General features: G+C 47.3%; 1 protein-coding gene and 1 long non-coding RNA gene across 2 annotated transcripts in view; one reads left to right on the top strand and one right to left on the bottom strand.

Moving 5' to 3' along the window:
- Positions 1–23896, top strand: part of LOC144152679 (uncharacterized) — a 678803-nt gene that overhangs the window by 618239 nt on the left and 36668 nt on the right. The gene's annotated exons all lie outside the window — the stretch shown is intronic.
- LOC144152675 (cadherin-like and PC-esterase domain-containing protein 1) overlaps positions 3324–23896 on the bottom strand; it is a 57206-nt gene continuing 36633 nt past the window's right edge. Inside the window, exons 19-25 of the mRNA XM_077684058.1 lie at positions 22595–22721; positions 21912–22048; positions 18962–19185; positions 15000–15101; positions 12685–12772; positions 8929–9075; positions 3324–3628 (exon numbers count right to left, since the gene is read on the bottom strand). Of these exons, the coding sequence (XP_077540184.1) occupies positions 3527–3628; positions 8929–9075; positions 12685–12772; positions 15000–15101; positions 18962–19185; positions 21912–22048; positions 22595–22721 (927 nt within the window). The 3' untranslated portion in view covers positions 3324–3526. The remainder of the gene's footprint in view (positions 3629–8928; positions 9076–12684; positions 12773–14999; positions 15102–18961; positions 19186–21911; positions 22049–22594; positions 22722–23896) is intronic.

Consider the following 23896-nt stretch of genomic DNA (forward strand, 5'->3'; position numbering starts at 1 on the left):
GCCTCGACAGCCTTGAAGTCAACTCCCTCTGCGCTACCCTTAAATCAATGGCCTTCTGGAAGCCGAGTATTTCCCTCAAGTAGATTTGGATGGGTACCCTCGCATTCTAACACTATGAGCCGCATATTTTCTGTTTCTTTTCCGCAGACCACGCATACCCCATCATTTTGTGTATGCTTCCCCACAAAGCTCTTAGTTCGCAAGCAACCTGATCTAGCCTCAAAAAGCAAAGCACGGCCCTTGGAATTATCGTAGAAATTTTCCTTTCAGCTGTCCAATTTCTCAGCCCTGTACATCTCTAACGACGTTTTAGCTTCAATTTTTTTCTCTCCATTTGTTCGTTTCTTTCTGCATTGCCTCTTTTTTGGTTACCTTGGCTGTCTTGGATTCTCCACGGTTCTTTCCGTATTTCATCGTTAGCCTTCTAGTCTTCTTTAGCCACTGCGTGTGCACGCTTTTCATGTATAGGTACCTAAAAACCTTAGCTGCCCACCTACGTTGATCCATTGCTCTCAAACTCCTCTCAAAACATATTTTACTCTGCACTTCTCGAATTTCAAGTAACGCCCAGCCCATATCTCCCGACATATGTCTCTCACTGCCTCCCCCTCCCTCTTGTTTTATGTGACGCCTCCAAAAAGCACCCTCTCCCTCCCCGGACGCTGAATACAAACCACGTTTTGTCTCCCAATCTTCACGTGTGGGCGTAGCTTAGTCGTCAAGACGACAGCCTCTCGGTCCGGTGCCAGTAGTTTGTTTGTGTGGCCTGGGTGCAGCCAGTAGCCAGTAGAAGCCTGGGATGTTTCTTTGTGTACACTGGGAGTTTTCTGTTGACGCGGACACGAAACTTTCCTTGTCTGGTTAGAGGTATACTGCTTCGTAGTTATAACAGCGGTCATTGATAATCAAATTGCATCCCAAGCACCAGCTGCCGTGGATCATTTTATGCTTTCACACCAACTGGCATTTAGAAGGTCCTCTCCGCCAACAGAGTGATGTGGACAAGAATTGCACGGGAGCGTAGCGCCACGTTGCGCCGCCCATTAAAACTCCCGAGATCGTAAAAGTATGCGCCACGCATTCAGCGTATAGAAAAACTCATAAAAAACGTAAAAACGTCTAGGGCCCTCATGTTTTAAGGTGGCCTTCCCACATTGGGGTTGTACAACCAAGCATGTCCATCTTCGGACGGAGTATTATTACAGAAAGTGGCTCTAGCCTCTAGCTCTTGCTTCATTAAGACTATCCCAAAACAAATTACGTTACAATTAGCCGCTAAAACGACTCTAACATTACGCCGACTTTCATTTACTACTCAAAATTACATAGTTCACAGTGAAGTTATACATATTTGGGAATTCTCGTCTGCTGTCGATCTACTGGATAGAAACAGACAGTCCCATGTTGGTCCGTTGGGATAAAACTCTAGTCCGTTCAATTTTCATTCCGGCAATAAACCAGGAAGTATTCTCAAATTCAAATCACAAACCTGTGTTTCCCTTCGTGCACCTCTTGGACTACGACCCGGACAAAGCATATTGTCGCCCACGTTGAGGCTCGGCACCTCAGCTTTGCTGTCCATCCTTCTTCGCAGAGTGGAAGGTCACTGAATTTTAAATGCGAATGCATTTGTTAGTCGAGCCATGTCAGGCGCCGTGCGGCGTCCACGCGCCCGCAGGTGTTATCTCTCCGCTCTCACCCCCTCTCCCATAGCAACAGCTGCGAGCGCGCGCGATCCTCCTCTCCCCTAGCAACCGGAGCAGGTGGTGCGGGCGGATCAGCGGCGAGTGAGTGGAGAGGAGGAGCGCGCTCGGGCGTGTGAGGGCGCTCACATCGCGGGAGCTCGCCGGAGCTCCCGCGTGTGTGGGAGAGTGTAGGCGAGGGTAGGTGCGGTGCTTCGGTGCTTCTCCTCTCGACGCTCGCCCCACTCTCCCACGCCCGCATGCTTCTCAAAGACCCTTTGACTGTGCACTTTACCGACCACAAGACAGTGATCGTGGCCGTCAAGTACAACGACAACACAAACAGGTGTTAAATAAATGGTTACGTTACAAATCACCGTTTCCTCATTATTTATAAATTCCGCGCACTCTCGCGCAAAAGAAATGCATTCGCATTTCCTCACGATTCCCTTCGGGGAGGTGGGGTAAATTTTTTTGAGGAAGTGATTAATCTCAGCTAGGTGATCGTGGGATCAGTGCAGGAGCCTGAACTCAAATCGGAGTGCATAAGAAGGAACAAGCTTTAGACAGAAAGCTGTACTGTTAAAACCCGATCTAGTGAAGTCACCAGGAACCACCAATTATTTCGTTAAATCGAGAACTTCGTAAAATCGGGACTGTCATTTTACAAGCTGTTGATTCCCTAAATTCGATGTCTAAAGGGAGTCGCATCCCAGCAGCTACCATGACATCGTAAGTGCGGCGGCCGCGGCGCTCGCCTGCCCATAATTAAGCGATGCGCTAAAAGACCGCGGTGAAAATAATAGGCCATCCGGGGCCTCCCCTGAACTCGTCACACCACAGCAGCCGCGCGAAACGCGGCGCTTTCTGTTTTACCACTTCCGAGCTGACCAGAACGTTGTTGGCTCAAATATCCTTGAACCTCGTAAACACACACACGCGCACACACGCGCACATGCACGCGCACGCACGCACGCACGCACGCACGCACGCACACACACACACACACACACACACACACACACACACACACACACGCACGCATGCACACACGCACGCGCACACATGCACGCACGCGCACACACGCACACACGCACACACACACACGCACACACACGCACGCGGACACACACACAAGCACGCACACATGAACACACACACGTGCACGCACACGCACACACTTAAACTGTTGCGACATCTGTAGCTGTACCGTTCCGTATCAGCGTTTTCAGACGCCCATTATGTTTACTGCAGTAACACAGGTTCAGAAAGAGACCACGCGCTTCTGTTCATATAATGAGAATGATAAGGAGGGGAAATAAACTCTTATTTTTCCCCCTCTTCCGGTTTAGTATAGGAGGAAAAGCTTTTGTATCAAAACAAGCGCAGTGCTCAGCTCAATGTACCTACATAAAACAGACTATATCAGAATGGAAACGAAAATACAGAAAACGCTTCTTTAGAAAGTGGTGTGAGATTATATTGAGATTATTATGAGATTATAGCAAGCCATTTGCTTACACTATTTTCAATAGGCCCTGCTATAAAACCTACCTGGAAAACAAGAAGCAATCTGGCGGAGTGCCTCGCAATTTCACCATATCTCTTACACGAATAATTTGACAAAGAGACGCGGATGAAAATTCACAATGTTATTGCTGCGAGCTCTACCTTTCTCCTGGCAGTTTGCACATTTTGCAAACTCTGCATAGTATTTTTTCCCGCCACATTTGGCGTCGTAAACAGCGCCCTTAGAAATGTAGAGCTATTGGGCCTTGTAAAGATGAAAGACGGCGTAGGTTCTCCCGTTCAACGTGATGCTGGCATGGTCACGTCGGCTGTGTTTACTTCCGTTGCGGCTTGCAGAGGCGACTTAGGAGAATGTCACTGTATGCCTGGTTCACGGGGCCTTCCACGCGGTACGTCGTTAGAGAATCGCTAACCACCTGTGAAAAAGAAGAAAGCACGGCAATTATTCCAGACAACAACTACACCTGAGCATGACCTCAAATTATGAGCAGCAGTCACGTCATTAAAAAGATTATGGAATGATCTGATGCAAATTTGTTTAAGTGCGTGATAATGCCTCAGTTAGTTCATTTGTGTCTCTAAGCGCGCCCAAATTGGTCTTGCTTGTGCTATTTAATGCGTGTGCATGGTAAAGCATTCTGTTTAACGTGGGTGATCGTGTGTGCGCGTGTCTGTACGCACACATGCACGCACACCGCGGCATTCGTTATTCCTTCAACACCCCAGGTTATGTCACTTGAAATCACCGATTGTTGTGGATTTAGTACAGAAGAGGACGAGGACAAAGACGGCTAACAGCTGACTATCACCATCAGGCGTAGAGGAGAAATAAGTGAATAAACCTCGGTTCAACTCAGCCATGGACTTTCGTCCGCGTCCCATTCCTTAACATTATGGTGCCGGACCAGCTGACAGCGGACCAGCTGACAGCGGACCAGTGGACCAGCGGACTTCACGGCGCAGCACCTTCAAGTTAGTGCGTGACCTCGAGTACGTCACGTCTTCACATTTCGAGGGCCTCACTCTTGAACGGTGCCTGTCATGGCTGCATGCTGGATGCAGACCCCCCGCCTAGAACTCGGAAATGAGCCCCACCAATCGGACAGCCCCGACCCTTGGTTCGCTGCGCTCCCTGGTTTTTTTATGACAGGCAGGTCGTGGACCGACTTATCAGTTCGCGGGTCATCCTCCGGGCGGACGTAACCGAACTAGCCAATGCAACTGTTCGTGCCTTGCAATCATCACCATAGAATATTAGTATGTTTATTGATGTGTGCCTTGAGGTAGAACAAAAACAGGATCAACTTCGAAAGCATGACGGGCAGATTCAGAACCTTCTGGAGTTTGACACCTTCGTAATGGACTTAGAAGAGGCCGACGAATACTCATACATGGTCAGTCGCGCCAAGGTTTTACTGAAGGAACGAATCTCTGAGGAAACTTTCAGAAAGGCGGGAACCACGACGACGACTTCGTCACCATTTTAACACAACCAGGGCCCTACCAGATGTGGCGCCTCTCAGAGAAAATACGCGGCCAATGCAGTACTCCCCTTCGCAACAAGGGCTACCTTCGAAGCCGTGGGTTCGTCGTCGTCAGTGGAAGAGAGGGTGGAGCAGCACTGCGCCCCTACATTTGCAATGTCGTCGGTGAACCAGAACGCGGGAAGTAGCAGCAATACCGAGTTCGACGAAGCAGCCCAGCCCGTGTTATGCCGCCCAAGTGAGGAAAATACCATCCCAGACTCGCATGCCCTCGGGGTCAAGCCCGAAAGGCCACCGCGCACGCGCAACACTCAGATGAAGTCAACGGATGACAGGTGTCCCGCGTACAACGAAAAGACACTAACGCGTGTACCAGCGTTACGAAACGAGTGGCTCGGAACTAAGTCTCTGAACAAACGAATTCAAGCACGTGAAAGTGAAGCCTCCGTTCCACCACTAGAATACAAGAAAACCAGGTCCATGGCAACGACACAGACTGAAGTGGGAAACCCTCAGAAAGTACGCAGAAACAAACATCGAAAGCGAACAGGAAACGAAAAGTGGACCACTACCAGAAGGTCCAGGCTGCATTCCGCATACGAATTATTCGTGCTCGCTCGAGGACTAACTTCATTGCCTCAGTCAAAAGACAGTCTCATTCAAGCAAAACTTCGGGCCCCGTCCTAGCCAAGAAAGTATCAAGAAGAAAACACCGTGCCTCCAGGCATCGACGGAAGATAAAGCAGAAAGGCGTCTACCACCTCTTGTCTCCACAAGAACGACATTGGGCTAATATATGGCAAACCTACACTATCCTGTTCTGCATTACTCCACTAGTGTCAACGTCTGGGGTGGGAGTATGTTGCGGATTTAGTAAAGAAGAGAATGAGCACAAAGATGGCTTACAGCTGACTATCACCATCAGGGGTAGAGGAGAAAGGAGTGAATAAATCTCGGTTCCGCTCAGCCATGGACTCGCGTTCGCGTCGCATTCTAAAACACCGATAATATTAAATGGACCCTAAAACACTTTCGATAAGCGCTTTCATTATTTCCTTCGCGTCTGCAACCACTGTGAAAGCTATAGTTATCGCGAGCACGGAGCGGGACTGCGTGATTTGCTAGTCGCACCAGATATGGCTTTCATTTCTGCTTTGTTCTTGTCGCTTTTTTAAAGTTCCTATCGAAAAGTGTTTATTATTTCAACTGAAGGAAAACCGACCAACGGCCGCTACATGGCGTTGGTGACGTAATTCGAACCGCCGAAGAACGTGTAAATTCTGCCCTAACCCATGTACCCTCATACACATGATCTTGGGGTGCGCACACAACCCAGCCCTCCCACCTTTACCCACTTCCCTTCCCCTCCCTGAGCTGTGGGAGAACCTGACGACCAGCGCCGGCTTGGATGCACAGCAACTCCTGGTGTCCAGGGCTGAGACAGCAAGGTCGTCCCATGGTCTCCTGGACTGAGGAGCCACTCCCACATCACCAGGCTCACAATAAAGTTTTTCCTCCTCCTCCTCCTCAATACCGGGAAATAGAGAAACATCTTTTGAGCAAGTTTACAAGTTATCTGATGGGCATAGAGCAGTATTTTTTGGCTGAGGTACTTTGTGACTTCTCAATCGGAATACTGGATGTGTAGCGTGACTCGTTCTGCAAGCATTTAAGATTTCAAAAAAAAAGTTGAAGAAAGTGTTGCAGGGTCCCTTTAACTTAGCGAAAAATAATAATCCGCATGTACTGCGGAAGACTGGGCTATTTGGTGGTAGGGGAAAACGGAGTCAGTGCGGAAGGCTGGGCTAGTTACCATATATACTGGCAGCACAAAACAAACATTGTCGTAGAGCAACAAGCATAGAGGGCCAGCGCTGAATTTCAATTCCTGTCACTGCTCGTCGTTTGTTGGTCTTGCACATGCTTCAGCAAATTATGTTCATAGTAATAACAGTTAATGCATTGTCATGCACACGCATATATCCGTATTTTGCCATATGAACCTCTACAACTTCTATAAGATCACAAAAATGTGGTGTTAATATATTGCGCTTGCTGTATTTAAATAGCTCGAATTAAATAATCTATTCACCATCTTCTTTGTGATTGTGCCGGACTGTCAGAGGAATGCCATAGGTGTCTACTTCCTCAAGTCAAGTACTTTCAAGCATGAATAATGCCTTTTAGAGATGTGAAAGAAACTTTACTGACCCCGTGGAAATTTTCAGGGTGCACCGGTGTAGTGAAAACAACATAAATCTAGTGGTCCGTGTGCGGGCCCAGTCTGAAATCACAACAGAAATACCACGAAAACCTAACAAGAATTCCTGTCGTGCGACAAAAAAACTCCCAAGCATTTCCCCGAGGGTGAACATGGTTAAGTGCGAATGCACGGGGTGATGCTATGAGGGGGAGTAAAGTTAAAATCCGTTGGCATTCGCCCGTGAGCGCGCGCGAGCCGACCCACGGAGGTCTGGCAGTTTATCGCTGCATATATAGGGGGGTACGCCGCGCCGAGCCAGGTGGCTGAGAGAGGAGGCGAGCGCAAGGGGAGAGGGACAGCGGCGCACGGCAGCTGCAGCCGAGAGAGGGGGAGAGGAGAGAGTGTGACGTCACGGTGGAGAGAGAGGCGCGCGGCAGCTGCTGGGGAGAGGAGGCGCGCTGTGACGTCATACCATGACGTCACGGCGCGAGGAGCGGTGCGGGGAGCGGCGCGCACCCGCGCAGCCACGGCGAGAAGGCGGAGCGAGCGCGGTCACGTGGTGAAGTGACGTCACCGCGCCGTTGCTACGGACGCTTTCCCTCCGCTCCGCGCCGTTGCTAGGGAGAGGAGGACTGCGGACGGACGGCGCCGCCGGCGGTGGAAGGTTTGGGGTCGCTTATAAAGTGCATTCGCACTTAAAACTTTGTTGTGACAATAGAAGGCCGATTGTTACGAAAAAGCCTTCTGTTGTTACGACACACATTTCTGTCGTAACGACAAAGTTAATTTTCACAACGATGAACATTCCTGTACTCACAACAGAACTGCCATTTACGTTATCCTTCACAATGGTTAATAACATTCAAACCGCGTGGAACTGGTGATGGAACGCAAGGATCACGACAATACAGTAATTCGGAACGGCATAACATCAAATTCAGGACAGGAATATGACAACCGACAGAAAATCAGTATCAGGACATGACAAGAATACGACAACACGACAGTACGACACGCGAAAATATGACAGACTACAGAAATTTTTCTAGTCCTTTTCGACTGCGGGGCGGACACACGTAGGGATTCAATCCTATCCGCCCACAGGTTTATTACCCTCCACTTCCTCCCGTATCCTCGCACGAGGCATTCGACCCTTCCATTCCAAATAAATTCGTTCATTTATTCATTCGCGATTTGACCTAAAATCAGCTGACATTCAGCATCTCACTTTTCCGAGGTAGGCCAACCTGAAAGTTGTAAGTGTGGCTGCTTCGCATGCGGCAAGTGAGCGAATTCGCAAGAACGAGATGCCACAAAAGTGTTGTGGTTCTATAATACCTGCGCTAAACGGCCATTTAAAAGGCCTTCCGAAGCATAGCATTTCATACTAATATACACTAGAGGGAAATTTGGTGCCACTGTCTATGTGAACCGCGCTTCAGAGAGCATTCCGTCATGTACCGGGCAGGTACGTTCCACTTGTCATTGGCATTGCTCATGAACACGCTGGCAAATTTCCTCTCGCTGTAGAAAAGCAACAATATTACTGTAGAAGATTAATCAAATTTGTGTTGTTACTATAAAATTGAAGCGACAAATTCGTCAAGTATAATTTGGAAGCTTCAAGCAATACGAACAAGAAAAAGATGTTACCCTTCTTTGTTGATTTGGGCTTCGAGACAAAAAAAAAAATCCTTGTGGTCAGCCAAGCCAACTAGGCGAGGAACGTCACTAGCTGCAATGGCAGCGCCCACTACGGCCCGCGAATGCAGCGCCAGATTTCTCTCAAGCATGTATTAGTATGAAACTCCGTGTTCCGAAGGCCTTCGAACAAATAGTCTATCGAGTGCTCTATTGTAAATACATAGGGCGCACTCGTTCAACTTCCAATTGAAAGTTGACGTATGACACAGGCATAACTCTTAGTAAGATGGTAAGACGACAGCTAGTAATACCCAGCTGTCTTTTCAAGTTGCATATTTGCGTCAGCACCACACCGCACTGCCTTAAAACCCAAAGCAAATCCCACCTTGTGGAAGTGGCAGGCGCAGTCACCTTGCATGAAGTCTTTGAATCGGGCCGAAGTCAAGTTGAACGTGTCGATCACCTCCATGTTAAGTTCGATGGCTCGACGGATGAGGTCGCGGTTCGTTCGACCGAGGGCTTGCTGGCTTCGCTAAGAAACGAGGAGAAAATTCAACAATAAAGTGTATTGACTAGAGGCGTCTGTATATACATAATCGGCAGTCTGAACAATCACCAGCCAGAGTACATAAAAGCAAACATTATAATGGAGGGTGTTGTGTAACACAAAAAATGATCCTTTCATTTGCATAGGACAGTTTATAAAAGATATTAGATGCTTCTTTTATAATGTTCATTAATGTGTCTTTTTAAAACACTGGTTGCACGCAAGAACTATTTCTTGCTTGTCTCTCGCATGAAGTTTTGCCGGCATTTGGGTGAGTGTCGTGGTTGCGAGTATAAACAAATATCGCAGTAATTTTGGACTATTTTATTTCCGGTAAGTAAAAGGGGTTACTGCATAGCACGCGCAAAACGTTCAAAATTATAATCTGGTTCAATTCCAAGCAATGTCTGCTGAGTGAATGACCTACACGGACGAAGGGGCAAGGGTCACCGCTCGCAATGTGTATTTCTCGCCCTTACCGCACGACGCACACCAGCCAACACTCGGACCGCAATCGGAACAGCCAACTGCGAGCCGAAGAGAGCAAACCAGCACCACTGGAGACGTACGGAGACATCCTGAGATGGTACCGCCACAACAGGCAGCGACTCCCTGCCCCACACCCGCAACTAACGCGCCGCGAAGGCGTGCTATACCGCCAGCTACAGACGGACTCGATCCTGACACCCGTGATCGCCAGATACATCTGCCCAACGCTATACAACACCGACCATTGCATCATCTGCAAGACTGCCCCCGCTACGACAGCGCACATCCTCAATGATTGCACTCACCTACAAACACACTCTGAAGCACAAGAATTGCCACCAAAAGTGCGTGAAGCCATCACCTCCTCAGACTACAACACACAACTCCAGGCCGTCCGGCAGGTGGAGGAAGCCCTGACCCGACAGCGGGAAGGACCTGCGGTGGCGCAAGCCATTACGGGCTCGACCCGCCCGGGATCGGGGCCGACCCCCATGGCCTAATTCACTCTGCCGGACACGCAATAAAGTTTCTCTCTCTCTCTCTCGCCCTTTGCCGTTTTGGGCTGCAATATATCTTGTATTATGCTAACAAACATCAGAAGTAATAAACCCAGCATTGTGCAGGGCTGCCATTTTCTGTACCTCCCCCTTTTTTACTAACAACCAACTATCCCCTCTTTACGCCTTAATTGTTTTAATTCGCACCCAGTAATTGGGACAACGTATGTTCCAAGCTCAGGACTGCTGCTTGCAACTCTGTTTGCATAGCTTCTTTCGTGTCATAATCGGTGGCTTCTGTCCATACCGCAATGTCGTCCGCATAAAGAGCGAACCGGGCGGCAGTGTCCTGTTCAAGAGTTCGAGCAACGCGGTTCATGGCTAACTGTGGGTCCTGCACCCACGACTGAACTGGAGCACGTTAGTCGTGTCCGTGGAGACCCCGCTATTCTAAGAATAATTACCCAGTACGCGCTTGAAAACGGTCTGTACAAGCTGGTATAGCGGTCTGACAGACTTTCCCGGACTGGCCATTCCCATCCAGGACCAATGTCGACAGTGCAAACTGTGCGTTTTGGTGCCACTGCCAGAGTGAAATGTGCATCTTGTGAATAGGACCTTAAAACTAGAAGTGTGTACACTGTGTGAATTGTGATGAATTGTGACCTCTCCCTTTCTGCTCCCCCTCCACCATCCTCACTTCCCCACAGGGCCTCATGGCCTCTCGTCCTTAATAAAGTATTTCACTCACTCACTCACTCAGAAAACCTCCCGTTCTTCTACCGTCCTTATTTTCTTTTTCTGCTGGAAGTTTTGAAGGAGCAATGGGGGGAGCCTAGCAACGGGATATTGCTTGGGCTAGAACACATACCATATTTTCTCGCGCACAACCCGCACCAAAATTGCGAAAATGTCAGTGGCAAAGTAGGGGTGCGGATAATACGCGGCGCTTTACCTTGGGTGCAGCTTCACGGCAATGCGCGTTGTGCCGTGAAGCTCCTACGCAGTACCACTGACTAAGCTTTCCATGGCAGCGATTGCGCAAAACATAACAAGGACAAGGAAGAAAAAACCCGGGCGAGCGCGCTCTAACAACTAAATATTATTAGTAAACTGTGACTTTCGCCTTGCAGCCAGTGTATTCTACTTTTAAATATACGCTTTTTCGGTCTCAATAGTATGAGATGTGTTCCTTAAGCAGTATCTTTGGTGCAGCCTTTCCTGTATCAAATGTGCGGGCAATACGCCAGGATTTTTTTTTTCTTTTGCGGGGGGCCGAAAGGGGGGGTGCAGGTTAAATGCATATACAGGGATGGGTTATACGCGCGAAAATGCGGTACTTGCGCGTACTTTGTATGTTCAAGGTGTCCGTCCTCTTCCTCCTACTTCTGATTTGACATAGCGGTGTGCCGTCGAAAGGAATAACGCTGGGGTGCCTTATCCCCATCCCGCCTCACTCATCCGCCACTTCTTCACAGGAAGAAGAGCGGCGTCATCGTTACGCTAGCGTAATCATCCCCGGTTAGTTCTGCAGTGATCATTATGACGGCGATGAAGCGCCGTGGTGATAGATTGTGTGGGAAATTTGCTCTACCTGCTTGACTCTAAAGATCCTATTAAATACATAACTTACGCAGATTACCAACGGTGGATGCGTATTGCAGCTGTGTTCATACAAAGGTGGTGTACGAAACTGCAGTTTTCCCGATAAACAATAAAGTTTTTCTAGTTTTCGAAGTGATTTGCTCGAAGTGAGAATTTTAGGTAACGTCAGATGAGAACATAGCGTGTTTGAAAAGGCGCAAGGAAGACATGGGTGGGATTTGAATGGCAAGCAAACAAGGCGCTACTCAAATTTAATTTATTTTCCCTGAAAAAAAAAACATGTACAGTATTCAGCCTCGCCGCATTGCCCAAAAACGCGAGTTATATCGGAAAGACTGGTCTCTGTGTGAATGTAATATTAAAGAAGCACGAACTTACCATTACAAACAAGGAGATATCGCATTTGGAAACTCATTGCAAAGAGTGCGGATGTTCGACAGGACTTGGAGCCACCATGTGCTGATACAAACGTAAGGAGCAGCGAAGTAGGGGAATAATGGATGGTCACACCATCAAGAAATGCGGAGACGCGATGCCAGGGTATCAGTTTGTGAAATGCGCCAAGTACGCATATACGTTTCATACTGTGAAAATAAATTTACTTGTCAGTGGCGCCTTATTTGTTTACCTGTGAACCCTCGTCCGTGCCTTTTTTTGCGCCTTTATAAACATGAACATGAAGCAGCTCGCTCAGTTCTCGGTTTTTGTGTAAGTATTACACCAGTGTATTTATATTTCTAAATATTTTAATGTTATTATTACTTGAATACAACAAAATGTAAAAATTACACTTCCCAAACAAAATCAACAACATTTTCTGACCGTACATCTACTTTTCCCCCTTTGTCTTGTGGGTGTATTCAAGAAATACTTGTTAACGACAGTTTCCCTTGTCGTGCCTTAGTTCTTTCTCCAAACGAGGCAAACAGGACCTGGTTTCTCGGAGAAGAATGTTTCTCTGGTTGCCATCATTAAGTGTAAACACGCCGGTTATCTTACTTACCAGGTTGCTAGGATGGAGGCCATCCGTCTTTTGGTGAAAGCCAGATCCAAATGTTTTTACTATAATTCTGGCGTTATCCAAACGAAGCCTGTAAGAAAAAAGGGAGTTTAATTTATGTCATATAACAGTTTAAGAAATATAAAGAATATAGGAAGAAGAAATTTTGACAAAAGAGGCTTGGATGATGTTAATAAAGTGGACGGTTTAACACTTGGCTTTATGGCAACATTTCCAGAACTCACTGCGGTGGCTCAGTGGCAAATACGTTTTGCTGCTGAGCCCAAGGACGCGGGTTCGATCCCGGCCGCGGTGGCTACTTTTCTGATTGAGGCGAAAAGCGAAAACGCCCGTGTGTCGAGATTTCGGCGCGCGTAAGAAATCCCCAGGTGGTCAGCATTAATCCGGAGCTCTCCACTACCACTACGGCGAGCCCATAGCTTCGGTGCATTAAACCCATCAATCAATCAATCAATCAATCAATCAATCAATCAATCAATCAATCAATCAATCAATCAATCAATCAATCAATCAATCAATCAATCAATCAATCAATCAATCAATCAATCAATCAATCAACCAACCAACCAACCAACCAACCAACCAACCAACCAACCAACCAACCAATCAATCAATCAATCAATCAATCAATCAATCAATCAATCAATCAATCAATCAATCAATCAACGCTAACGTTTTAAGAACATTCGTATGAATGTTAAGTTATTCACACCACACAAAAAGAGTCGGACCTTGAAAGAGTGTGGATCACCATGGGTGGTGTAACTGTGGGTATGTTACTCATTATCAATCAGCATGGGACAGTGGTCGAAACGCGCTAAGTGGTTAGCTGAAAGCAAGGCACCGTGTAAAAAAACTGAGCCAAAAGCTAGAATCACTCATGCTACCTGCGACGTCGCATTTTACGAGTGGGCTAGAAAAAAATATAAATAATTATTTATTTTAAACGAGGCAGCCTACTGGTAAAAACTATTTGTCACTGGAAATGGTCTAGAGGAAAATTGGAGGCTTATAAAACGCATGAAAGGTGAAAGCCCTATATGACACATTCTGGAAAAATCGCGCGCTCGGCGTTGCCACAAGGGCACCAAACATCCCACTGGCCGGAGTGTCAACATGGCCACCTACCATTCTCCCATACACAGTTAAGGGGCTTTGGCAGCGACAATGACAACTTCAGTGAGAAGTCACGGCCGATTCACCAATTCCCATTTGGCGGCTACGTGGATATACCTATCGCCATCACAGGAGCGCACTGCATTCAGCGTCTCACTGCACATTTGTGTGATAGACTGCAGCGCATACCTCAGTGGAGCCTTGGCCGCCAAAGGGAGCATATGCGTCCGAATAAGAAGCGAAGACACGCAAGAAACCAGCACGATGAGCGAAGAAACGGGCCTTCGCTCTATACACCTAAAGCCATAACAACCACCACTGTAGGATGAGGCCAAAGGAATGCCATACAAGTTTACGAAGGGCACGATGACGAGCGGATGAAGCCTCAGGCGAATGAGAGACGCGGAAGCAAGTGTCAAGTCGTTCTAGCACTTGGGTACTTCTAGTACTATTTCTAATCAACAAGTTCTTGTACATAAGCCTGTACTTAATGCACCATTACTAACACAAGAGAAAACGACGGCCGCCAAAAATGCTTTGATTGATTGATTGATTGATTGATTGATTGATTGATTGATTGATTGATTGATTGATTGATTGATTGATTGATTGATTGATTGATTGATTGATTGATTGATTGATTGATTGATTGATTGATTGATTGATTGATTGATTGATTGATTGATTGTGAGGTTTAACGCTCCGACGCTACTCAGGCGATGAGGCTCGCCGTAGTAGAGGGTCCGGGATTAATTTTGATCACTTGGGGATATTTAGTGTGGGCCGAAATCTTGAACACACGGGCGTTTTTGCTTTTCGCATTCATCACAAAAGCGGCCGAACCCGCGTCCTTGTGCCCAGCAACACAACGCCATAGACACTCAGTCACCGCAGCGGGTAAGAAATACTTTGTGATCAAATGCTTGAGCAAATTGTGGCGCACATAAAGCCATAATCCGTGCACCCAATTCTCGTTCGGTACCGCAACGGGAAGAAAAGTAATGCGTTGCATCTACACAAAAATGCGTAACTGGTGAAGTTAATACATTTAATGTTACAATAGTGTAATAGTAGATCATTCTAAAAAACAGGAAAAATAAGAAAAAGAAAAATGTAACCAGTCGTGGGATGTACAGATCCTAGAGGACATGCAATGAGCAGGTTCAGCGCACACCACGTACCCCCTGAGCGCTGAGGCGAGCGAGGAGAGCTGCTTCGCGTTGAGCCACTGCACCCCGCCAACTACCAGGACTGTCCTCGGACTGTTCTCAAGGGATGGCATGCTGTGAAAAAATCAGTGAAGGAGGTTCATACCTTCCTGGATCGATAAATGCGTCGCAGTATGTGGCCAACTCTTGCTTAATGGCCCCATCAACGTGGTGGAGTTTGTTAGATAAGAACAAAGTGGCCATGGGGGCAAAACACAAGTTTGGTTCATTCGAAAGATTGCCTCGCTGGAATCATACTGACACCATTTCAACGTAAACGTCTCTCAAATAAGCTATATAATTAGGGGGAAAAGGAATGGCCATGCGACCCACTAGCTCAGTTCCCACAACAGGACCTATGATGTCATATGTGCCAGCTCTGCAATTGGCTGAGGCCCGCAAAAGCAAACGCAAATTAGTCGGAGCTCGTAAGGTTGCCGAACGAGCTATTTGCGCTTAAATATAGGAAACATTCTTTTTATAGCAGTAAGAGAGGGGGGGGGGGGGGGGTAAACAGTGGAAGTTGCGAAAGTACACGTAAACATATAAATACCTATGCGTACTGCTGTTGTTACTGCGCGTACCATGCTTGCTTTAGCTGCACAGCACTGCGGCGCTTTGGGGGTGTCTAAGGCGACACTGACCGATTGGCGTAAACGACGGTGTCTTACGTGACCATATTTGTCGAGCGAAGACAATGTTTCAGGAAAAGATCTTCTCCCTCAACAAAAAAGAAAAAAAAATTGGCCGCATATCTGCTCCTTTTGTTGCAAATGTCATCAAAAGACGAAAGTCTTTGTAGACATTTGCCGAGGAAATGCCCCCCTTTGCTTTCCGCTCACCTCTCATGCTGTTCCTGTACCGTCACGCTCAACCCAAGGTAAACACACTAAAGATTTGCGCAAGGCGATTTGAATTTACCGCGTTCCACGGCTACAGGCGGGGTTCATGGATGCCAGCGCTGCAGTACGGCGGAGACGCGCGTGAATCGAGGCGGCCGACTTGAACATTTATAGAAACGCGTTGCTGCGCTCCACGTGCGTTCCAAGCAGAACGCGAAACCTAGCTAGTGGAACCTTTCGTTGCTGTTGCCGCGTGATTTCTCATATGCCGCCAGGAGGCGGCGGCTTTCTGCAGTAGATGTAGAATATCATTTTTTATCGAAAAACCAAGCATCCATGAATTTTTTAATAAAGGAACACTGTAAATATCCCTTGTGTACTAATTTTCTGTCTTATATTTGCCTAATGTCTTGTTCTTGTTCAACAAAGTTGACAAGTATAAACACATAAACCGGGCTTAGATGTTTACGTTTGGCTGTGAGTATATAAGACTACTGCGCAGTGAGCATTTTACTTTGGCCGGGTGGCTGAATCGAGTCACGGACAGACAGACAGACAGACAGACAGACAGACATACAGACAGACCAAATTTTCTGGGTTTAATTACCCCAAGAAAGGCTATCGTCTTTAAAAAAACAGGCCTGGTACAAATATGGTCAAAAACAAAGCAAATGCCTACAGCTAGGTTGACTAACGGTAAACAAGCATCCTTAGCACACTAAATTTAGTTTGAATACCTGTTCTTGTGATGCCATTGCAAACGTCGTGAACACGCGATTTTGTGGGAGAATCAAAATTCTAACTTAAATTGATTAATTTCGCAGTGAATAAAGCATCGTTCTCTTCCGGAAAAGCGCTGGGGGCCCTATAAAATACGAAACCTTTCGAATAAAGCAAACTTGTATTTTGTCTGCCTGGCCCCTTTAAACAGGGCTGCTGGGAATTAAAGTTGCCGAAACCCAATGACTGCCACAAGTTATCTCTTTGCCATCCTTTCTTTGTTTCCTTAAGGTAACTTTCTCAGTCTATGGCCGTATGAGCGTGCCGCTCCGTTTTCCGCAACAATGTGCCCGCTTCACAGTGTGCCTGCCTAGCGTCATTTCCGCTTGCTAGTAGGCGTATCCCTGTGCTGAAGCTTCTAACAGTCTTTTCGTTCGCAACAGGTCTCCGCCAAGTATTGAGAAAATTGGAATGGGTAGCCAAGAGCAGCGCGAAAACCCTCTTCGTGCTTGAATTACCGCAACACGTTGCTGTGATTCTGTACAGGGCGTGACTTTGTAACAAGGGGGAGTTTTCTTAACTGCTCTTGAGACATCCTTGCGTAGTTCAACTGATAGAATCCCCTACTTCACCATGTAGCAGAGATCAATAGCCTTCATTGTAATCTAAGAAGAATAGGAGAAAATACCTGTAACCATATCCTGGCTCTAACGCAAGGATACCACAATTTCCCGTGCGTTCTGATGCTATCTAGCTTATGCCCTTCACATTTTATGCCACCACACTTGATGGTTATTACTGTTTTTTTTAACCCAAGATGGTCTCTTAATGTGCGCACATGGTCAGTATTTGTCGAGGGCCCCTATGCGTACATGGGAGCGTGTCACCTAAGTAAATTCGCTAAATTTCTGAAAAATAAGCTTAAAGGCAAAACAGCATTTTCAAGAGCGTTTTGCCAGTAAAACAAAAGCTGCACACAATTAGAGGAACATGTAGTGGTAATTCAAGCACTGCGACTGCTGTAACACCGGCCTTGCCAGCCTGTTTCAACCTTCTAGATTCGTCGCGGGAACCTTTTGCTTTGTCCACTGAGCTGAATTGTGCGCATGGACCGCTCTGTTTACCATTGAGTTCACGTATGGAGCTCGTGTGCTACATTACAGTGCAACGTCTCCGGTCCGAAATTATTTCGGAGAACATTGCGTCTTCTTACAGTGTCCCGACGTGCACTCTTTCGAGCTTATGTTGAAAATTGCGGACCACAGGAGAGCCTCTACAGGCACCTGACACGCCGTCAAGCGGGCGTGCTGGCAAACTGGCACGCTGTTACATGGGCACTGCGTGCGGGTGGTCCTGTGAAATCGGCGAAGTATTCAGTATTTAGTAAGCTTAGTTTTGAACAACCTGTGTGATTCTGATAAACGCCTGGACTTAACAGTTAAAGCTCGTTAATCCGACATCGGTTAATTTTGAACTCACGCCCTTGTCCCGGCACAGGCAAACTCCCGATAATTCGAACGCGTCGGCATCCAGAACGGTTAATTCGAATTTGAATCCCCTGCTTTCCATCGCTACTCGCAGGAGAAGTCGGTCCAGAGTGATTACAATGTGTTTAAAATCCAAACCAAACCAAATTTACTGGAGATGCATGGAAATCAGCGTCAAGGCTGTATGTTGAAGCACGTTAATTCTCAGCAGATGAGAATTCTGACGCTGCGCTGGAGCTCTTCGGCAAGTTCCAAGCGATGCTCATGGAGTCATGACAGAAGAAACGCAAGGCAAATGCACCTTACCGACTACATTTAATTTTGATTGCCTCGATCCTGCGTAGTAAATAAACTTGTTTTCGCGCATAGACACCTCATTATTTCGACATTATGGCTCACTTCTCATGAATGCAATGTCAGTGCCTGTTTTGGGCGTATAACTGACTGATCCATTAATTTCGCTCGTTGTTCGACCTCCACGAACATTATTTAAACAATCGCCTGTCACAATCTTGCAGTAGCGATTAATTAGCGATAACAAGTCCAAAGGTGACGTCTTTGTCTTCTTCCCGCGCACTGCGGCGCGATTTCCATTCATTTTAGCGCCCTCCCGCTAATTCGAACTCCGCTTAATTCGAACAGTTTTATGGTTCCCTTCGAGTTCAAATTAACAAGCCTACACTGTACACATTAACTTGGGGAAATGGTATATTTAAAAATAGGTAGGCACTCCATACACTTTCCTTGGTGGGAAATGTTATAAAAGCATTTCACGGGCTCTTGGTGGGAACTGTCTAGTGAGTGCATCATCGCGAAGCCGACGAGTCCACAATAGGCGAATAATTTGTGCGCCCGTGTGTTCTATTTGACAGAGTTGCGGGTGTACCTGTCGACGAGCTGGCCCAGCGTCCGGGCCAGCGTTGGGCGTCGGTTGGTTGGCAGCCAGAAGTGCGGGTAGTAGGCGAAGCCGGCCGCGGTGCGGCCGCCGTTGAGCGACTGCGCGTGCAGCGCAATGCCGTGGCTTTTGTGCCACTCGCCCAGCGTGCCGTTGAGCCGCATCAACACGTAGTACATGATGCCGCGGTTCGTCGAGTCACCCAGGAACAGCAGCTGCAGAATCACGGACCCGGATTGAGTGGACGACAAAAAATTGGCTGGAAATTACGGTACTCCCTAATGTAAAATTTGAGCGAAGTGGGAACTGCACTCTTCTTGATGACTGCGCGTAAGTGCTCTCTTTTCACTGCTGGTTCGGTCGTGAAGACGTAGCGAAGAATACAGGCCCAGAATTCGCATAATTCATCTCATGCCGCTTCATCTCACTACGCGAACAGATTTCCTGTATGTCTAAACCTGCAAAAAGCACATCACTGAAAACATTAGACAGACAAAACGGCAGGACGAGCGCTTAAAGCGCTCGCTTTGACATTATGCCTGTCTCATGTTTTGAGTGTTGCGCTTTTTCTAGGTTTCGACATGCAAATTTACCAACTTGCCCATCTCGCCATTCTGCTGCAGCAGATTTCCTGTGGTTGATCGTTATTGTTCTTGCGCTCTAAGTAATTTATTGGTTGGTTGATTGTATAACTTATGAAACGTGGTCAATACACCTCAGCGTATGTGCCACTGTCGGTTATTACTCTATAAACGGTTACGTAATCATCTGCGCATACTAAATCATTTAGAACATCGTGTCCCGTCTCTTTGGCACAATACAATTTCCTCCAAACCCTTGCCAATTAACAAGATGAAAACACAAACCCAGACGCTCGGAAAAACAGGAAGAAAAAAATCCCGGCCATCTCCACTAACGTGACGCCTGGGGAGGGGCGCAGCATGCAGCGTATAAGTGTATTCTTGGCACCTTGACGTTTTTGATCAAGGAGATGAATCCAAAGGGGGGGGGGGGGGGGGGGGCGTAGAGGTGTACAGCTTTGCTGTAAAAGTCTCGCGTTTTTGAAGCACGAAGCGTTTCTAGCGCGGGGCGTTGGAAAACGAGTACCCCGGTGTTTAATGCCGCGACTACATGAGACGACGACGACAGGAGACGCCGACCGTCCGACACCCTTAGGGGCTGCACCCCTCAAACACAAAATGTAGAAGATGAACGCGACGCAGACGCGCACACTGAAAGGTCCTGAATCCTGGACACTGAAGGCAACCAGCAAGTTGATTTCAAATGAAAGCCTGACCTTCCCGTAGCCCTTTTAGCGTTGGTTCGTTTCCGAAAGGTGCCTTAATTGCTGAGAAATTGCTATTCAAACGCTTGATCGAACGTGACGCTAACAGCAAGCTGAACTCGCTTTTTGCGTCAAGATAAACCGGAAGCAAGCAAGGCAGCGGTGATGTTTAGCGGTATAGAGGCACGGCCGCTCGATTGCGCGCACGAGCCGTTTGGTCACCTTTGGTCAAATCAGTCGTGCTTTTCCGAACTCCCACGTTTTTTGCAGCTCCGGAACATTACGCGAAGTGTTTGATGGGGCCCGTGATGAGTAGTTGCGCTGTTTCGAAGAAAAATATATGGCCCCGCGAATGTTGGCGTTGAACCAACTGCTCGTGCGTAGCTCGCACGCTCTCTCAAAAAGCGGTACTGCCGGCCCAGGTTGGACGAGTAGTGCCATCCAGCGGCAGCTAGGAAAGACGTTGCGCTCGCCAGACGTTTTAACCACTTCCATTGCAAGTAGTGCCGTTTAGCTAGTGGCGGCGGTGCCTGTCTTCAGGTTTTCGCTATCTTTTACATTATTTAAAAAGAATGCTACGCAAAAGAGTGGTATAGTGGTGTTCTCGATGAGCTAATCTATCGATTTAAGCAACCTGTATTTTGACTTCAGTGCCCATTTAAAGCTGGTGGTTGAAGCTGCAACAACCATGTCAATGAAGAGGTGCCGGTGCGCCGGTGTTCGGCAGTGTGCCCACATCAGCCTTTCTCTTGGCCTCACGGGTGCACATCTTGCGCTAAAGCATGCGGTAGATGTTTTATCAGAAAACCGGAACAAAAACGTTTACGTGCACAAAACATTGCTGCCATTCAAACAAAACCAGGGGCGCAATTCTCCGTATTGCCCATTTCATGTCCGTTTCAACGTGTCCATTTCGAGCGAGCCCTGATTAACTGAAAGTAATTGGTTATAGGCCTCGCAAGTGTATAACTATGCCAAGCTTGAAAAGGACGCGAAGTGGAAATTTTTAAACGACCACAACTCAGAATTCCACCCAAGGTGGCGGAAATTAACATGTACTCTTCGGATGCTTGAACGCAAAATTTGATTTTTGCCTTAAGGAGACCCTGCAGCACTCTTTTCAACTTATTTCCAAATCTTAAATGCTTGCAGAACGTGGTCAACCAACACATCCAGTACTTAGATTAGGGGGTCGGAAAGTCCCTCCGACAAAAATTACTCCTTCATGTCCATCAGATAACCTAGAAACTTGCTAAAATATTTTTCTCTCTAATCCCGTCGGTCTTCCCACACTTAGGCCACTGGAATTGCGTCATTGCAGTGGTGTAGCGGCTATTGGACGGCTTTCCTTCAGTTGCAGCAATCCACGCGTTCGATAGCTACTTTAAAAAGATAGGCACAAAAGCAAAGCAGAAACGGGAGGCGTGTCTGCTACAACGAGAAAATCACGCAGTGGCGCTCCGTGCCGGCCATAGCTATAGCTTTCTCAGTGCATCCAGACGCGAAGGAATGAGTGAAAACGTTCATCGGAAGTGCTTAAGAGGTGATCTAAGTTTCACGCGCACACTCCGGCGCACAAAATACCAACGACACGTATTCATGCTCTGGTACACGAGCCCACTTTGACAAGTAGAGTGTTGTGCGCTCCGTTCCCACCTTCTTGCCGTCCAGGCAGGTTTGCAGGGAGGCGTTGGAGACAGAAGGGTAGCGACACCTAAACGGCGTCCAACGAGCCGTACTCCACAGGCATGAGCCGGAGTCCCGGCAGTCGACGCAGGGAAGCAGCCACCGACCTGGAGGAGTAGTTCGCACCATGTCAACGGTCGCTAAGAAAACAAAAAATGTTTCCTGTGTCATAGGAATCAGTAAAACACGAAAGGGAAATGTGCAGTGAAATCTGCATCTTAGTATGATTTGCGGGCTGGCAGCTGTCTTGTGGGTGTGCTTGGCGAGCGACGTCCTGCTGGCGGGTCGCTTCAGCAAAGATGTACTGGCTTCATTTCCGTGACGGTTATGACGTTAGAAAAATCTTTTGGTATTGCGGTATAAAAAACTTTCGTGCTAAAACATAAAACCCGAAATCGAACAACCCAAAGTATAGCGTACTCTTTAGCACTAAAGGTTGCTTCCCTGCAAGAAGACCCTGTGTGCAGGGGTGTATTCTTTACATGCCTCTGGCTTCGTTGTACTCGCGTCACTTCCGTGACGGATATAACGTCAGCGAAATCTTGGTGTATCCGGGAATAAAACCCTTTTGGTGTTAACATTTTGGCTATGTTTGTTCGTAGTACTACAAAGTCTGGGTCTGTGATGTTTTATCAAAGCCAAAATATTCTTACCGTCTTCATATCCGGACCGACAGATGTTGAGATATTCCTGCTTCAGGTTCAATGACGACCAACTTTCCTGGCGGCCCTCCTGTTGCAGCCCGCATCTCTCCTTCGGGTAAATCATTAACTCGCAGCTCTGCACGGGGTGATGGAATAAAAGAGAGTACGTTGTTTTTCTATAAGCTCATCTTCGGAACCGACAACCAGTAAAAACAGAAGGGAACGAGAACGGCGGCTCGTTAAAAGGGTCATGAAGACAAAATGCAAGTTTGATTAATTCAAAAGATTGCCTCGTTGTAATCATGCTGACACCACTTTTAACGTAAACTTCGCTCAATTAGGCTGTATAATTAGGAAAAAAAGGAATGGTCATGCGACCCACTAGCTCATTTCCCGCACCAGAGCCTATGATGTCATACCAGCCAACTCTGCGATTGGCGGAGGCCGGAAAAAAGCAAACGCAAATTAGGCAGAACTTACAAGCTTGCCGAACGAGGTATGTGCGCTGAAATTTGGCGCACATTCTTTTTATATCAGCAAGAATGGTGGGACAAACGGTGTAAGTTACGAAATCAGACATAAACATAGAAGTACCGATGCGTACTGCTGTTGGTACTGGGTGCACTATGCTTCGTTTAGATGCACAGCACTGTGGGGCTTTGGGGTTGTCTCAGACGACACTGGCCGATTGACGCAAGCGTCTTACGTGACCATATTTGTCGAGCGAGCAGCATCTTTCACGAAACCATTATTTTCTTCATGGACAAAAACAAGCCAGGTTTAAATACGGTCACAAAGAAACCAAAGGCTGAAAACGGCTTGTCGCGGTGTGGTGGCACCATCTAGGTTGACCAACAGTAAGCAAGTCTCCGCTCCACAGCAAGTTTAGCTGAAACACCTGTTCTTATGATATCAGTGCAATCGTCGTTCAAACACACGTTTTGGCACGAGAATCAAAATTTTACCTTAAATTGACCAATTCCGCAGTGAATAAAGCATCGTTTCCTTCCGAACAAGCGCAGGGGGCACAAGAGAACACGAAATCTTTTGAATAAACAAACTTGTATTTTGTCTTCACGGCCCCTTAAAGCCGAAAGGCTCTTATGGCTCGTCTTTCAGTCGACCTTGAACGGCATTGGCGTTTACACCTATCGTACAGTAAAGACAAGCGCGTGCCATAGAAATAAAGGCTCGCGCTATGGAATGCCTTGCACGACGGGAGCGGGGCACAAGCAGGAACACGAAACCAAGAAGATGCAAGCATTGGTTCAGCATTCTGTGCTCGCTGAAGAGGACGAAAGATGTGTCGAC

The sequence above is a fragment of the Haemaphysalis longicornis genome, unplaced genomic scaffold, assembly GCF_048455015.1.
Source record: "Haemaphysalis longicornis isolate Haplotype H1 unplaced genomic scaffold, Haemaphysalis longicornis Haplotype H1 scaffold_9, whole genome shotgun sequence".
NCBI classification, from domain to species: Eukaryota; Metazoa; Arthropoda; class Arachnida; order Ixodida; family Ixodidae; genus Haemaphysalis; species Haemaphysalis longicornis.